This window comes from Mus caroli, chromosome 12, assembly GCF_900094665.2.
Source record: "Mus caroli chromosome 12, CAROLI_EIJ_v1.1, whole genome shotgun sequence".
Lineage (NCBI taxonomy): Eukaryota > Metazoa > Chordata > Mammalia > Rodentia > Muridae > Mus > Mus caroli.
The window spans coordinates 79,321,130-79,338,628 of NC_034581.1; the positions used below are offsets into that span (position 1 = coordinate 79,321,130).

Sequence of the window (17,499 nt, forward strand, 5' to 3'; positions counted from 1 at the left end):
AAGAGAGAAGGTGGCACTCACCTCGTGAATGGCTAAGCTGTAGCTGTGCTCATCTCTCAGGGACATGGAATTGTTGGTTGGGTTGTCATACTCATCTCGGGGTACTATCTGCAGAGTGTGTGGCTGCCCACACGTCAACACCAGAGTAGAAAAATGGCACACAATTTTGGTTTTGGAAGGAACCACCATTCCTGAAAATAAGATAATGAAGACCAATAAAAAGCAGATTCACAGAATGAACTGTGAAGACTTGGTTTTGTTGTTGCTTTGAGAAATGGTTTTGTTTTACTTGTTATTTTTAACCACTTTCTGCACCAAACGAAATGAGAAAGAGCTGCGAAGCACAAGTTCAGCGCTGCAGTCCCTCAGAGAGCCTGGAGGAGCACCTTCAACCCCAGCACTCAGAAGGCAGAGGCAGGTGGATCGCTGTGAGTTCAAGGCCTGCCTGGTCTACATGGTGAACTCCAGGACAATCAGTGTTATATAGAATGACCGTATCTCAAAAAAAACAAAACAAAAAACAAAACAACAAAAAAACCCAAAAGCCAAAAAAGTGCCAGGAACTGGTGAGATCACCTGACAGTGAGGCACCATGCAAGCATGCTGACCTATGTGGCTCCCAGAGCACAGGGAAAGGTGGAAGGAGAGAAAGACATTCCACAAAGCTGTGCTCTAATCTCTCTGTGCATACCTGCCATTGGAATGTGCCCACACTCAAACACAGAGAAAATAATAGTACACAAAATAAGAAATGAACACTGAAAACAGCGAAAGCAAAATCAAAGGGCACGAGACAGGTGTAAATCTAACAAAGCACATGTAAGACTGCATGTGGAGCACCATTAATGCTATGAAAAGAAAACTGACTTAAAAATACAGAATTTATTCTTTAAGAATTACATGGCCAGGCAGCGGTAGCACATGCCTTTAATAACAGCACTTTCAAGGCAAAAGCAGGCAAATCTCTCAGTAGAAGGCCATCCTGGTCTACAGAGTGAGTTCCAGGACAGCCAGGGCTACACAGAGAAACCCTGTTTCAAAAAACAACAATAATTTCCAGAAACAAATTAACTATATTCTGATCTTACCCATGCACACACACCCAATCCCCATCTGCCCATCTCCACCACAGGCCCCTCACTGCTCCGTGTCCTCCTTTTTAACCCAGAGTCCTGTCCCTGTGCACGGGTGAGGACATCCAAATAACCTCGATACCATGCTTGTGAATTAAAGGATTCAACTCAGAAGACAGGCCAGCTTGCCCATGTTGAAACACAGTTTAAGACAATTTTTATTAAACTCTTAGGAAAATATTCACAGAATTAGACATTATACCAAAATTTGTAGAGAAAGGAAAAGGAACTGGAATTAGCTAAAGCAATTTTGAAAAAGCAGAATAAGTGGAGGAGAGCCGTGCCTGCGATCTGACGGGCAGTAAACAAGGCCCTGGTACTGAGGAGGGGGCAGACACAACAACCAATGTTATCATACAGAACCTCAGGCAGACCACCACACCCACCCACCCAGCTGACACAGGTGCAAAACGTCTATCCATGAAGGAAAGGCAACTCTCTCAACACATGGTCCTTGAGCAACCAGAGAACTTCGAGGAAAAAAATATCAAGAACCTTGTCACAAGTGTCACATACAAAAGTCAACTAAACATAGAGCATGGGTTTAACACCAAAGTGAAACAATAAAACTTTAGAAAAACCAGTGGAGAAAAGTCTTTAGGATCTGAATTAGCCAGAGACCTTTGATATCAAAAGCATGATCACGAAAGGAAAATGTGTGTGTGTGTGTGTGTGTCTGTGTACTTTCTCAATATTAAAAAGGGTTTTACACCATGGAAGATCCTAAGAGGACTAAAAGAAAAGAGGATTTTAACTGTTGGACAAGGGACTAGTGCATAGAATTTATGTAAAGAGGCTCTCAAAACACAACAGTTGGAAACCCAAAAATTTCTAATTAAAAAATACACCAACAACATGAAAAGATATTTTACCAAAGATGATAACATAGCTGTCAGATGAGCACATGGAAAGATGTTTATCACCCCTTACCATTTGGGAAATGCAGGTTAAACCCACACTCATCAGAATGTCGAAATAAAAAAGTGACAATATTACAGTGGCAAAGAAGTGAAGAAATACAGTCCAAATGCTACAGCCACTCTGGAAAAGAGTTTAGCAATTTCTTTCTTAAAAAAAAAATGCAACATCAAATGTCTTGGCAAACATCTTCCAGAGCATTTAAGAAATGCTCTTATAAAAAAACCTATACATGAATGTTAACAATAGCTTTGTTGATAATAGCTAGGAACAGGAAACAATCAGGACGACCTTCAGTGGATGAATAGTTAAACAAATATTCATACCACTGAATGGTACCCACAAAACAGAACCAAGCCCTCATACACTTAACAACATAGACAGATCGCCCGAAAATTCAGCCAGTTTTGAGAGGTTACTTCAAACACTCTTCAAATGACTTAGTGGAGAACTGTGGTTTGGGGCTTTGGTTTTAGACAGGGGCTGTGTATCCCTGGCTGGCTAAGGAAGACCTTGAGCTCCTGGTCCCCCTGCCTCTACCTCCCAAGTGCTGGAATTACAGATCACCGCAGACATGGGTCACTGTATCTGGTTTTTGTAAAAGTAAAGAAATGGAAAATAGATCCCCAAGTTTCCAGGACGTCAGAAACAAGGGGGTGGGGGAGGGAAAGATGAACATAACACTACAAAAGGGCAACACTGGAAAGATCTGTACAATGCCAGAAACGTTTGCGTCCTTTAAAAAACTTTTTAAGTTTTACTTGTATTTTATTCGTATGTGTGCTATGCCTGCATGTATGTGTGTGCACTATGTACACACCTGGTGCTCATGGAGGCTAGAGTTACAAGATGGTTGTGATCCTGGGTCCTCAGCCAGTGCTCTGAACTGCTGAGTCATTTCTCCAGCCCCACGTACCTTAACTGCATTAATGTCAGAAACATGGCTGTGGTGCTCTACCATATCACCATTACGCTACAATCTGAAAGATGTGACCACTGGAAAACTAGATAAGGGTATCCCCTATCTCTTATTTATCATGCATGAGAATATAATTCTCAACATAAGTTTAATTTAAACAGAGATGGTACATAATGCTACAGATTGTTCTCCATTGGTGGCAAGAAGAATGCGGCAAATGAAGTGGACAGTCTCTGAATGAGGCATTCAGGCAAAGGAGACTGATAATGCAGACAGCTTGGCCACTTTCCTTTGCTCTAAAAAAAGAGAACTAGGCACCAGCCAAACAGAGACTCCAATCATTAGGATTTAACTCCCAAAGTTAGCCAATGTTTATTTCTGTGGATACCAAACTAGCCAATATCTAGTGGTATCTTCAAAAATGCTAGAAAGATACAAGAAGATAGGAGTTCCAAACACTAAACACTGATATTGAAGAACCAAGAGTCAAGAGTCAGCAATTACAGTTCAGACTTCAGTGTCAGTGAGCAGTTGTTATCCGGCACAAAGGCATGAATCACACACAGACAGATGCTCTCCGGGATGAAGTAAATTCATATGGACAGTACTAGTGGGTTTGGGCCAAGTTGCTTTTACTTTAAAAGGTCTTTTTAAAAAGAAATCAGAAGACTGTATCTCCTTTCTATTTTTGTATCCTAGGCCCTCAGAGCCATCAGACTGACTACTCAGCAATTCTATTCCTGGAGAAATCCAAACACATACCTACATAGAGACTCAAACACGGAGGCGGGAAAGACCACAACAGTGATAGTACTTCTCTTATTTGGAAAGAACATATTGCCTCCAAGCCTGGCGGCCTGAGTGTGATCCCCAGAACCCACATGATGAAGGAAAGAGCTGACTTTATACACTGTCCCCCGACCTCCACATGCGAACTGTGGCCCAGATCTGCCCCTCCCCCAATAAATAAGTCAATAAATGAATCTTGGGTGGGTAGATAGAGAACCTGTGCACAAATGTTTACAGTAGTCAAGAAGTCACATGGGAAGAAACAACCTACATGTCCACCGCTTACAAAAAGACAAACAATGCACTGCACGTTACTTGGCAAGTAAAAGGGGTGAAGGTCTAAACATGCTATAGCACAAGGGGACCTGAACAGTGCCTCGTGAGGTCAAACAAGTCAAAAGGCCTTGTAGTTTATGATTACACTCATAGAACTGGCCAGAGAACTCAACTTCACAGCATCTGTAGCTAGGGGGTTGGCAACAAAGTTGCTAATAGGTCTGGGGTTTCTTGGTACCATAATGAAAATCCTCTAAAATGAACTGTGGTGATACCTGCTGAGCAATGAATTTTAAAACCATTATACTTAAATTGATGAAATCTGTGACATGTGAGCAAAATCTTAATCTAAGTGGTTTTTTGTTTTTGTTTTTTAAAGGAAGAACTGGGAGTCCCGTCTAGAGGCAGAGTCCATACTTACCAGGAGGCCCCAGATTCTACCCTACCCTACCAGAAAAGAAAAGCAAGCACAAAGAAGGCATGGTAGAGTAAAGGGAGGACCAAGGAAAGAACCATGAACCTACCAGGCTGAAAAATTTTGTAGTAGGGACTATAGGCCACATTTAAGCCACCCAGCTTCACAGTGATCTCATAGCGCCCAGCCTTGCGCACAGTGAAGGCCACTTTCACCACGTTAGAATTCAGCTCCTGGAGGACTTCCTGGGTCACTGGAATGTCCACTGCTAGTTCAACGTGAGAGATGTGAACCCGCAGTCCCACAGGCCGATGTGCGGGGAAAGGCTGTCCATTCTTATAAAACAACTGCAATGGAAGAGAGGGGTGGCACCCATTAGTACAGATGAGGGAGAGAACCACTTCCCAGGGGACCAGGGTGTGGGGCAGAGGAAGCAACCACCCAAGGTCACAATGGTAAACCCGTGTCCACCTGCTCCTTTCAGTTTTCAGTTCTGGTCTTAGGAACACAGCGAGAGACATGTTTATAAACATGACAAAGAAAACCACTAAATCATGGACTAGTCTTTGCCTGTGCAGAGGATGGGGCAGCATACACAACAAAGTCAAGAACACTTGAGGTTTCTGAACAGTAAATGCTGCCTCCTCAGTATCCTCAGCTCATTCTAGCATCAGTGCTAACCCAATGTGAGGGCAGCTGACCAGCAGCATCTAGCATTGGCACTGGGGGCAGGGGGCGGGGAGCGACTCCGGCTCATACACCAAACTTAGTGCTACCTCGAGGAGCATGGAGAGCTGCTGCATGGCTTGTAAAGTTCCTTTGCAAAATGCCAGAGAGGAAGTATTTATGGAAGAACTGGGAGTCCCGTCTAGAGGCAGAGTCCATACTTAGCAGGAGGCCCCAGATTCTACCCTACCCTACCAGAAAAGAAAAGCAAGCACAAAGAAGGCATGGTAGAGTAAAGGGAGGACCAAGGAATGAACCATGAACGTACCAGGCTGAAAAATTTTGTAGTAGGGACTATAGGCCACATTTAAGCCACCCAGCTTCACAGTGATCTCATAGCGCCCAGCCTTGCGCACAGTGAAGGCCACTTTTTATGATTACACTGAAGTATTTATGGACCACACACAGCTATCCTAACTATGCAAATGAGAAAGCAGCCGAAAGACTAATATGGCTGTGTTCCAACTATAAGGCAGCTACAATGCCAGGCACTCATTGTGGCCCACACCTTTAATCCAAATATCAGAAGCAGGTGGATCTCTATGGGTAAGGCTAGCTTAGTCTACATAGTGTGTTACAGGACAGTCAGAGCTACTTAGGGAAATCCTGTCTCAGAAACAACAATGAAACAGAAAGTGGGCTGGCTTGGGCTTTCCGGCTACATTTACTATCCTAATCTAGGATAGCTCCTCCCACCTTTCCTTTTACCCTTTTCTTTCTTGCCACGCCCTCCCCCCACCCCTCGCCCCCCATCCCTTTTTTTTTTTTGATTTTTAATATTTTTATTACATATTTTCCTCAATTACACCCCCATCCCTTTTTAAGATAAGGTCACACAGCATAGCCCTGACCCTGGAACTCATTATGTAGACTAGGCTGGGCCAGAACTAACAAGAGATCTGCCTGCTTCTGCTTCCTGAGTGCTGGGATTGAAAATTTTGTTTTGTTTTGAGCCAGAGTCCCATATAGCTTAGAATGGGCTTTGAGATCCCTATGTACACAGGATGACCTTGAACTCAGCCTCCCAGGTGCTGGCATCCCAGCAGGGCGTCCAACCAGCCTCAACACTTTTTTTATTTGAAAAACATAACATTAGACTTTCCACTTCCTCAAAGCTATGTACCCAGTAAACCAAAGGATAGGAAAATTCAAGCCTCTCCAGATATTAACAATTCCCAAGTTCCTGGGAGGGACTGAAAACAAGGGAAAATGTTAACATTCCAGCCTGCAGCACAAGACAGCACCGATCCCTGGAAAGCAAATGACTCAGAAACCATGATGGGTATGGAGACAGAAACATTCCCTTACATGCACTCGGAAGGCCATGCTGTGGCCCACCTCATAGGGGTCCTTCCAATCCCAGGACACTTTGCAGGACCGGGGATCCAGGTAATTTCCCCGCACGTAGTCATAAATGGTCCGGTCCCCTCGGCGCTCACGGTCTTCATTCTGAAGAAAGCTGACTACACGTGCGGCAAGCTCAAAGAGGAACTTAATTGTGAAGAAGAATGCAACCACAGACACTATGATTCCACCTACATGAAAGAGAAACACAAACCACCTGCCAGTGACACATTACAACGACTACAGAACAGACTGGGCAGCTCAATGCTTAAAGGAGGTCAGAAGTATCTGCAAGATTGTAAGAATGAGAACGAAGGAGGGGAGGGAGGAAAGAAGGAAAGAAGGAAGGAAGGAAGGAAGGAAGGAAGGAAGGAAGGAAGGAAGGAAGGAAGGGAGAAAGGGAGAAAGGGAGAAAGGAAGGAAGGAAGGAAGGAAGGAAGGAAGGAAGGAAGGAAGGAAGGAAGGAAGGAAGGTAGGTAGGTAGGTAGGTCCTACGGACACTGTAATGTGTAGAGAGGAGCTTCTAGAGCATAAGTAGCTAACTGATCCCAGGACAAACCCCACACTGGTGTTCTCTGTAAATGAAGCTATACTAGGACATCACCTCACTAGTCCTAAAAAAACCACCCAGGCAAAGCTGAGTGTGTGGAAGGAGAACGTATGTTTTCCAAATGAGGAATGGATTTGTTCTCTTGCCTTTCACAGACCAGTCTGCGGACCCTGTTGTCTATCACGAAGCCCAGGCACAGCCCCTCCCACCGTCCTGCCATGCTGCCCCTCACAGAAGTGCTTAGCATAGTGTGCTCTTGCTTCCCTCCACCTGGAAGCCTTTTGTTTGCTTGTCACTTGGCAAAAGCCTTCCACAAATCCCATCAGTTAGGGTTCCTTCTTTTGGGCCCCCTCAAACTTCTGTATCTACCAACTTCACTTACCTACCTCCCCCTTCGTGTTGTGAACTCCTTACAGGCAGATTTTTGCCTTGACTTGGACTTTACAGTAAACAGTGTCTGGCACACACTATAATTACTCAATAACTATTTCCCAAATGAATGAACTCTGCCAACTGTGTGAGGGTATGTTCTGGCACAAGTGGAGCTATTTCTAGCTCCATTTTCAAGGAGGTGAGATAGGGAGGCAAATGGGAACTCGACAACATTAACCAAAGACAAGGGAAACGATCCAATCACATACCAATAACGTAAAACATCAGGTCTCTTCAACGCCAACAGACAGCCGAGGATCACAGCTGCAACTGCAAAAGAACATCTGTTCAGTGTCTTCCAGTTCTCCTTAAAGCCACCTCAGGAGACAGGGATGGGGATGTTAAAGCACGAGACTAGAGCACATGTCGTAAGCCTACCAGCTCTAGTCTCGTGCCTTAACATCCCCATCCTCTCTGCCACGCCTGATAGGGGCCCTATGCCATGTGTCACACAAATAGACTATGGCACTCTGCCTAAGGGCTTAGGGTCTACTGACCATTCTCAGAAGGCAGCCACCTGATTTAGTGCTAGCTACGTATGAAATGATACAGCTTTCATCTTCTTAGTTCCCTCTTCCCAATAATAAGTAGCTGGTACAGAGGAGGAGTCATTCGTGACATTACCAGATTAGACAAACAGAGGGGCCCGAGGGAAGATGGATTCAACAGAAAGCCGAGTTGTGGAAAAAAGGAGGGGATGGAACCTTCCATCCTAAGTGGTTTCCACTAAGACCAGAGTTTGAGGGGGAATTTTCACTGTTACTCAACTTGTTTCCCCCCAGTGCATACATCAGCATCCCGCACTCAGAGATGAGACATCTAAAGATTTCTAGACTCCAACCTTGGAGAGCACAAGACAATTTGAAAAGGGAAAAGGAGAACAGGCACCTGTGTGCATTTATATCTGATTGTGCTTCAAGTTTTTAAGAGAGAGAGAGAGAGAGAGAGAGAGAGATGACACATGGCTTGAGACACAAGGACAGGAAAATGCCTACCTGTCTCTGACAATTACAACCTTTTGCCCACCATGAGGCTGGCAAACGGCAAACCAAAACAGGAAGGAAGGGCCAGGGCTATAACTAACCTACAACCTCTGTGGGTGTGACAATTCTTGCTGCTTTAACAAGATTTAGTATCTTCATCTCCTTAGCATAACTCTGGCATAATCCATCAGAGTATTGACAGCTCTAAAGGCAGAGTGTAACAAATAGTGAAACACAGAGGAGCAGGCAGACAGATGCCTCGATCCTTGAGTCAGATTCATAAGCTCAAACTGTGACCCTGGCCAAGCCACCCAATCTCTCCACTGAGAGCCGGTTTTCTGCTCTGTCAAATGGAGAGAACACTCACATGTATCTCGTCTGGGTCTTATTAGGACTTAGTGGGCTAACACGTCAGCCTAGAACCGCAGTGAGTTTTCAGTCTTTGTGCTGCTTATCTATAGAACCAGCATCATACCTCCTTTGCTTCAGAGCTGACAGGAAATTCAGGAAGAAATGTATTAACAATTACAAAGGACATGATTTCTCATTGGATCAACAAATCTTACCCTTCAAGGGAATTCTTTACACTCTTCTAATGTGATGACTGAAAACCTTTATAAGAAGTTAAGAACTCGCATTAAAGCAAGCCATCCAACAAATTCTAAGTGCTTGCTGTGCCAGGCACTGGGAAACAGCCCAGAGCATAACATCCACTCTGACTCCAGCAAGAGTCACCTTTGCCTTGTTAAACCCTTGGGCATTGTTTTTCCCTATTAGATTATTTCCCAACCAAATTATTAGTACTGGCTTTTACATTACCTAGACCTTTTCCAGTAAGTCATTTCTATTGCCTCTACTATAATCCTCTTCACACTTAAAACCCAGGACCAGTGACTACTTTTTCCCAAGGGACTCTCCTCATCTTAGAACATCTGAGTAAGGCCTGAGCTCTGTCGCTTGCAAACTCACTGGTCTGACCTTTCTAAACCATCCTTTCCTCTAACATCACAGCCCTAAAGGCTCCCTAAAACACATACCCTGCTCCAAGTGTCCCCAAGGTCACATCCTGAGCCTGTAATCCTCTCCATCTCCCTCCCTCTCCTTCCTCCTGGCACACAGCCTCGCTGACTGTCATGGGTTCCCTCTGCCGTCTGTCCTGCTCCACCCTACACTACTTTCCTTAGCCACACCTCGCAGACTCATCATTTCTCCTCAGATTCCTGTTACCCAGATCAGAAACTTTACACTCGCATATGTACTCCCTGAATGACCTGTCTCCATGCCTTTTCAAAAAGCCATCTCTTGGTACAGTAAACCTGGTCAAAACCCATGAGTGAGATCTCAGACCCCAGCAGAAAAGCTACAGCTGTAGTTGGGCTAAATGGAAATGATGTCTGTTAAACTCCTTCTAAGGAATGTTTACAGTCACAGGGCACTTTTGTTGTCATTTGTGGTTATTAGAGAACTTTTGATTGGCTGTGGACAAGGGTAGCTGTACTCATGGCTAGTTAAATGATAAGAACAGTGACTTGAATACATACTCAAGAATAAATGAGACATCTGCATCATCCTATTCAGGGCTCAAGGAGCACTGCAGAAGAGAAGACTACAGAACTTAAGAGGCAAAGATGGAGGGAAGTGGTGGCATACTGTTGGCCAGACATGGCATGGCTGCCACACTTTTGAACTCACAGGAGCTATGGCTACCTATATAAGACCTGCATATGATGGAGCCTGTTAACATCCAAGCATGGAGAAGGGATGAACTCAGCCCTTCCTGAGGATTTATCGGTAGTTAATGGACAATATTTGGGGAGATATTTTCTTCTGTGACGTAGACACTGGTAAAGTGCCCATGCTCCTGCAAATATAACCAAAATGTATTATATAGATATATTTAATTAATATATGCCAATAAAAACTTTGTAAAGAGTCATGTTCACTGTTTACTCAGCCTATTTTAGTTTCCGTTCATGGAATAACTCCTGACCTCAAGCTATAGGAAAAAGCCTAACTCCTTACTCCCTAAAATTGCTAATTTTCAATTTAGAAATTCTTTCTACCTCTAGATTTATACATAACTTTAAAAAAATTTATGGCATTTACATTGTTTTCTTCTTGTTTTGTTTTTCATTTCAAAAAGGTAACTAATATGAGACAGAAACTAACCTTAAGCCTTCTCTTATGGGAGCTGAACACAGCTTAGTTGGTGCCTCACACACAGGCACAGGGACCTGAGCTTGGGTCCCCAGAACCCATGTAACAAAGCCTGCAACCCCAGCCCTGTGGGGGGAAAACCAAGCAGCTCTGATGCTCACTGGCCAGTCAGCCTAGCCACACTGATAATAAGCTTCAGGGTTAGTGAGAGATTGTATCTCAAAAAAATAGAGGTGAAAAGCCATCAAACAAAGACACTTATCAACCTTGGGCCTTCCCACCTGTGTGTACGTGTCTTAGGGTTTTCAATGCTGTGAAGAGACACTGTGACCAAGACAACTCTTATAAGGGACACATTTAATTTGGACTGGCTTACAGGTTTTGAAGTTCAGTCCATTATAATCATGGCGGGAAGCATGGCAGCAACCAGGAAGGCATGGTGCTGGAGAAGGAGCTGAGAGTTCTACATCATCCAAAGGAAGCCAGGAGCAGACTGGCTCCCAAGTAGGTAGGAGGAGGGTCTCAAAGCCCACCCCCACAGTGACACACTTCCTCCAAGAAGACCACACCTACTCCAACAAGGCCACACCTCCTATTAATGCCACTCCCTGGGCCAAGCATATTCAAACTACCACAATGCACATTCCATACACATATACAACAAATACAATAAATATTTTATATCCTCATAAGCATCCAGTCTAATTATAGATAGAAACTATAATAAACATGAATAAAGAATTGGTTAAATAGATATTGTCAACTGTCTGTTCTTTCCTTAGCTCAGATGCCTAAAGTTCAAGAGTTTCGCAGAGAGAACCTGTCTTTTAGATACAGCTTAGTTTTGATTGTTGTAGTCCTGGAATGGAAACCAAGGCCTTGTACATCATCAAAAGTCTACCACTAAGCTACACTCCTAGCCCTAATACAGTGTTTGTTTGTTTGTTTTGAGATAGGGTCTCTCTACATAGTCCTACCTGTACTGGAAACCACTATGCCAAACAGGCTAACCTCAAACTTACAGAGTTCCGCCTGCTTCTGCCACCTGAGTACTGGGATTAAAGGCGTGTGGCCACCACATCCAAAGCCTAATACAGTTGTAAAACATTTACTTAATTACCAGTATATTTGCTTGAACCAATGTATTCATTAAGCTCTTTAGGGCCCAAAATTCTTAATTTCCCTCAGTTCAATAAGTATATCAAATGTCCACAAGGAGTTTGTATCTACAGTACCATCTACTTTCTGTTGGTCTCACTTTCATGCAAACTACACTGGAACCTTTCCACTCTATGCATAAGAAACATGGCGAACATACTACTCAACACAACCTACTTCCAAGTTAGCTGACATTCCTCTCTACAGTATTCTGGCCCTTATAATGTCTCACTCTAAGCCTGAAGACTAACAGTAGTCTGATAAACTAGTAACTCATGGGTATATACACCTGCAGCCAGTGGGCCACATATAACTCAAGAGAACTCTGAACTTAGCCTAACACAAAACCACTAACTTACTTAAGCATTATGAGATTTTCTTTTTCTTTGTTGGGAACAATGCACAGTTCTAGAGTATGACCTCTGTAGATGACCAGGTTGCATCACAATAGTCAAAGGTTGGACTTGTCTCAGTGAATGAGGACTGCTTTAGCACTAAGAACTAAGCCAACCATTGCCCAATGGGCTTTACACATCTTACCCTACGAACCTAATTGTGACCAAAAGATAAGCACTATTACTCTCACAGTCAAGCAAGCAAAACAAACAAGCTGGGCCTAGAAAATATAACTTGATGAGGCTCTCCTGTAAAAGTAATTCTTGGGGATTTTCTCTGCCCCTTTCGTACCTGAATAACTGCAGGGCATTTCTATGCCTGCTCTAGTACATTTTAGCTCCCAAATAAAGACCTGGTATTTTCATTCTGATCTATTCTAACCCAACTAAGCTGCTACTAACCAGTCAAACGTCCCATTACTTGCCATCTGGTCTTGCCCTGGTTGGCTCTGGTCCACATGTCCTCTGCAATCTCATGGCAAATCCTCCTGCTTTCTCCATGTGGCTTCTCCCCTCCTCCTGTTCCTCCTCCTCCTCCCTCTCTCTCCCTTCCTTTGGGAGCCTACACACACACTGGGGTTGGTAATCTTGCACTATTCTCTACTTTGCTCAGCTATTGGCTGAATCAGTTCTTTATTGAACCAATCAGGGGGTAAGAGAGAGCATGTTTACAAAATACTGAGGCAGGAGATGCTTCACGAACATGACCAAAGTCCAGACTGTTCTCAATTCTGAGCACAGAAATCAGCATTTGAGTAATACAAGGACAATCTTTACACAGTGCCTAAAAATATCACTCCTATAGTGGTTTAAGTAACAGTCCCATGTCTAACTGAAGCCTTCAACTTTGTACCCGTAATTCTGAACCATGAAAAAGAATGAAGTAATAGAAATAGCCAAGTATTTAGAGAAAAAGGATTTAAGAAAACAAGTAAGACAGAAAGAGAGAAGTCATCCAACCTAAATATGAGGAATCTCACAGCAAAGCTAAAATCAGGACTACAAATTCCTACAGCTTTTTTGTTATCTTTTGAAGTAAAAATAATGCATGGCAAGCCAAAGCAGAGGCGGTGCCAGCTATCTAGTACAGAGAAAGCACTCTATGATGCAGGATCACGGGCAAGCTGCTTAATGCTAGAGCTTACTTTAGCTCACAGGACTTATGAAAATGGAGGGAATTCTTGAAAATACCTATCTTCAGAAATGCCAAAATGATAACAGACACACACATTCTAAACTCTGCAACATCCAATACATTTTAGCCACACGCATGTGTGTTGCACAGTAGTTTCAGCTCAGCTCACTCCCTACCGCTGACATGGCTTTCTCAAACTGCTGCCTGTCTCACCATGTCTTCATCTCTCTCTGTCCACTCATTTGGATCTTGTCCCACTCTTCACCTCGCTGGTCTGCACCTTACTTCTGCGGCTTTACTAGACCCTGAGCCTAGACCAGCTCTGATCCTGCAGCCTGACTTTGAGGTAGCAGTAGCCCCAGTGTCCAGCATGTTCACATCTCATTCCTACCAGCTGCCCAGGTTCTTCCCCAGGCCTCTCTGAAACACTGAATCTATTCAACCCAACTTACCCCTCTATAGCCTTCAACTGGAAGAAAGTATGTGTGCATGTATATATATTCAATAGATAATATAGATACAATAATATATACAATAGATAATATAGATATATTTATATCTCTATAGATACACAGAGAGAGTGTTTACTCCATGATGTGTATGCTGAGGGTAAATATTAGTAATTATCATTAGGGTAAGAGAAGTTGTGTTTGGCGAGTTAGGAAAGTGGAAGGACTTGGCAGACTGCCACCATCAAAGCCAGTGTACAATGTGAGTTTACTGTTCTCCAGCCAAAAGACATTGTGGAAAGATGTGTGCTATGTTTCCAACGGTGGACTTGACGGTACTTACTTACCTTTAAGCGAGGGCCCATGTTCTAAGAACCAAGTTATTCACCAAAGCAGCAACTTCCCACTCCTTTCACTTGTCTTCTAACTTGCACATTTAAAAAAAGAAAGAAAGAAAGAAAGAAAAAAAAAAAGGCCAAAAAGTCACCAGAAAGGATCTGCCCACCAAATCTTCATTGAGGTTAAGTGTGTCCCAGGAAGCGAAGAGTCAAGTGGTTTTGGACTGAAGCATTTGAATGCTGGGGTGAAGAAATAGAGCCCAAGAAAGAATCATTCCTGGGCTCCTCTGGAACACCAGGATCCTCCTAGAAAGGAAAAATGGTAAGTTCAGTAAGGTTTTGCTTCTGCAAGAGATTTTACACACACCACCACCACCACCACCACCACCACCACCAAAAAACTACCCCAGCAACAGAGGAGCTACCCATGCCATAAGTACACTAAAGTAATCAAAAGTTGGTAAATTCTGACCAAGCTTTCCAACACAAACGTCATAGTTCTGCAGCTACTTCACCGAGTCCACCAAGGTCCCCTGGCAATCTCACTGCCTACAAGCATGCCTCTCCACAGAACCTCATGCTCTTCAAACGCCCCAGTCTTCCAGCAGAGGTAGGCTAGGGTACAGATTTAAAGAGACTCATCACATGCTCACGCCTCACTGCAGCTCAGTGCAGCTGGGACACAGGGCGTGGGAAGCATGCGGAGAGAACTGAGATGGAAGCAGGGCAGAGGCAGCTTTCAGAGGGCACACGGTGGAACGACTCAGTCCTCAGCTGGAAAGAAATGCCAGCAGAGCTTTAAAGACTTTATGTCCGCCGAGGCAGGCCACTTCCTCTGCACTTAAGCTCACAGTTCCAAGACATGGTAAAAGGTAACAATACCACTAAAATTAAAACTCTGGGCTGGCATGGTGGTGTGCACCTGTGATCCCAGCAGCACCGGGAGGCTAACAGCAGGATGAGCACAAGTCCCAAGACCAAAAAGGGGAGCTACAAGTTGTCAACTTTAAAAATAAAGTTACCAAGTAAAATCACTTCATAACACTCAGACATTCAGGGACCAAATGTAGCAAAAAGGGGGTTGTGGGTGCACATATACAAAGAGCTACCATAAACGAAATGAAAAGGGGCTACTAACCAGAAAATGGGAAGAGACAGCCTCGCCAACAGCACAGACTATTATCAGCCTTCAGAATTTCCAATGCAGATACAGTTCTCTTTCTTAGGCACAGATACAGGACTACTTATCCAGATTTACCGTCCAGACATAACGAGTAAGATACTTTCTCAGTTAACTCACAAAAGCAGCAGACAGTCTGGTCCCAGAGTCCACATTTTTAATGACCATTCTCCTATCTTTCTGCTAAGAGCAACCAAGGGAGAAAACACAAAATGCTAAACAAACCAGAACAGAAGGACTGGAGGCCAGCAGATCAAATAAGTTGGCAGACTTTTATAATTAAAAATGGGTAAGTATATGCAAGTATTTTAACACATGGTGATGGACTTGCCAAGTACATGAGCCAAAGCATGGGTCACCCAGAAACTGGAACCAGTTTAAAGGATCTGCAAACACGGGAATAGTTATGTAAACTACTAAAGATCTTCATGATTGAATGTTATATGATAATTTAAAAATGAAACTTTTAAGGAACAAAAACACCAGATTGGAAAATGTTCACAAATAAACTATTGAATGAAAAAGCAAGCACAACATTGTTCATATAGTACAAGCCCAATCTTAGAAACAGCAGCATTATGTAGTTATATAAAGACTTTAGAAGGATGGCTGGAGACACTCCTCAGTGATTAGCAACAATTGCTCCTCTTGCAGAGGACCCAAATTCCATCCCCAGCACCCACACAGGACAGTTCACAATCACCTACAACTCCAGATCCAGAGGTAGTCTTTTGGCACCCATGGGTACACATATAAATGGCATATATATACATACACATTAATAAAAATATTAAATAAATCTTTTAAAAATTATTTTTTAAAAAATCAGAAGAGGAGGGCTGGGGAGATGCTTAGCAATTAAGAGCACTGACTGCTCTTCCTGAGGCCCTGAGTTCAATTCCCAGCAATCACCTGGTGGCTCACAACCATCTGTAATGGAATCTGATGCCCCCTTCTGGTATGCAGGTGTGCATACAGATAGAGCTCTCATACATAAAATAATAATTTTGTTTTTAAAAATCAGAGGAATATAAAAATGTTAATGGTTGACATCTGTTGGAATACATGTAATTACAAATAATTTTCACATTCTACCTATATTATTTTGTTTTGTTTGAGATATAGAGCCTCATGTTGCTCAGCTGGCTTCAAAATCACTATATAGCCAACCAAGGCCTTGACCTGATGAGTACCACTATGCATGGTTTATCTCTCTTTTTTTTTTTTAAGATTTATTTATTTACTCTATGTATATGAGTACACTGTAGCTGTACAGATGGTTGTGAGCCATCATGTGGTTGCTGGGAATTAAACTCAGAACCTCTGCTCACTCTGGCCCTGCTTGCTCCAGCCCAAAGATTTATTTATTTACTATTATACGTAAGTACACTGTAGCTGTCTTCAGACACGACCCAGAAGAGGGCATCAGATCTCATTATGGATGGTTGTGAACCACCATGTGGTTGCTGGGATTTGAACTCAGGACTGTTGGAAGAACAGCCGGTGCTCTTAACTGCTGAGCCATCTCTCCAGCCCCCAAATATGTAGCCCAGGCTGGCCTTGAACTCATGATCCTCCTGCCTCTGCCTTCTTCAGCAAATCCTACTGGCATGTGCCACTACAACCAGAAGTTTATCTCTTTTTAAATATTTGAGAGAGAGAGAGAGAGAGAGAGAGAGAGAGAGGATAAGTGTGCATGGGTGCAGGTGCCTATAGAGGTCCTGTGGGGCTGGAGCTCTAGGCAGTTGTGAGCTGCCTGACATTGGTGCTGGAGACTGACCTCGTCCTCGGGGAAAGCAGTACACATTCTTAAGCACGGAGCCATCTCTCCAGCCCCAGTTTTCCAAATGCTTAATCAAACAAAGACAAGATAAAAAGTTGGTATTTCTGAAGAACATTAACTCTGGGAGACCTACTTTCTTTTAAAGAGGGGTAGAGAAGAGGAAAATTGCCTTTTGGGGTTTTCTGTTTTCTCTTTTGGAGCTAAGGTCTCACGTGATCAACCTGACCTTAAACTCTCCATATAGTTCAAGGAAATGCAAGGATGACTTTGAACTTCCCCTCCTGTCCCTACCTCCCAGTGCTGGACTATAAGCTAAACAAACACCATCTTGCTGGGTTTAAGTTATCTATTTTCAAATAATAAAATGACATAAAGAAGTTAAGATAAAGTCCGGTGGTGATGGCGGTGGCGCATAACTT

At 43.4% G+C, this 17,499-nt stretch overlaps 1 protein-coding gene across 6 annotated transcripts in view; it reads right to left on the reverse strand.

The window, feature by feature from the left end:
* The window catches only part of Arel1 (apoptosis resistant E3 ubiquitin protein ligase 1), a 52,452-nt gene that overhangs the window by 16,768 nt on the left and 18,185 nt on the right, over positions 1-17,499 (reverse strand). The window contains exons 1-6 of one of the 6 annotated variants that reach the window (XM_029484468.1): positions 15,256-15,503; positions 14,127-14,423; positions 7,712-7,772; positions 6,485-6,711; positions 4,560-4,797; positions 22-191 (exon numbers count right to left, since the gene is read on the reverse strand). In XM_029484468.1, the coding sequence (XP_029340328.1) occupies positions 22-191; positions 4,560-4,797; positions 6,485-6,711; positions 7,712-7,727 (651 nt within the window). In that variant the 5' untranslated portion in view covers positions 7,728-7,772; positions 14,127-14,423; positions 15,256-15,503. Of the gene's footprint in view, positions 1-21; positions 192-4,559; positions 4,798-5,444; positions 5,559-6,484; positions 6,712-7,711; positions 7,773-14,126; positions 14,424-14,589; positions 14,686-15,255; positions 15,504-17,499 lie in introns of those variants that run through there. The other 5 variants (XM_029484469.1, XM_021178694.2, XM_021178691.2 and 2 more) reach the window with 5 other exon arrangements.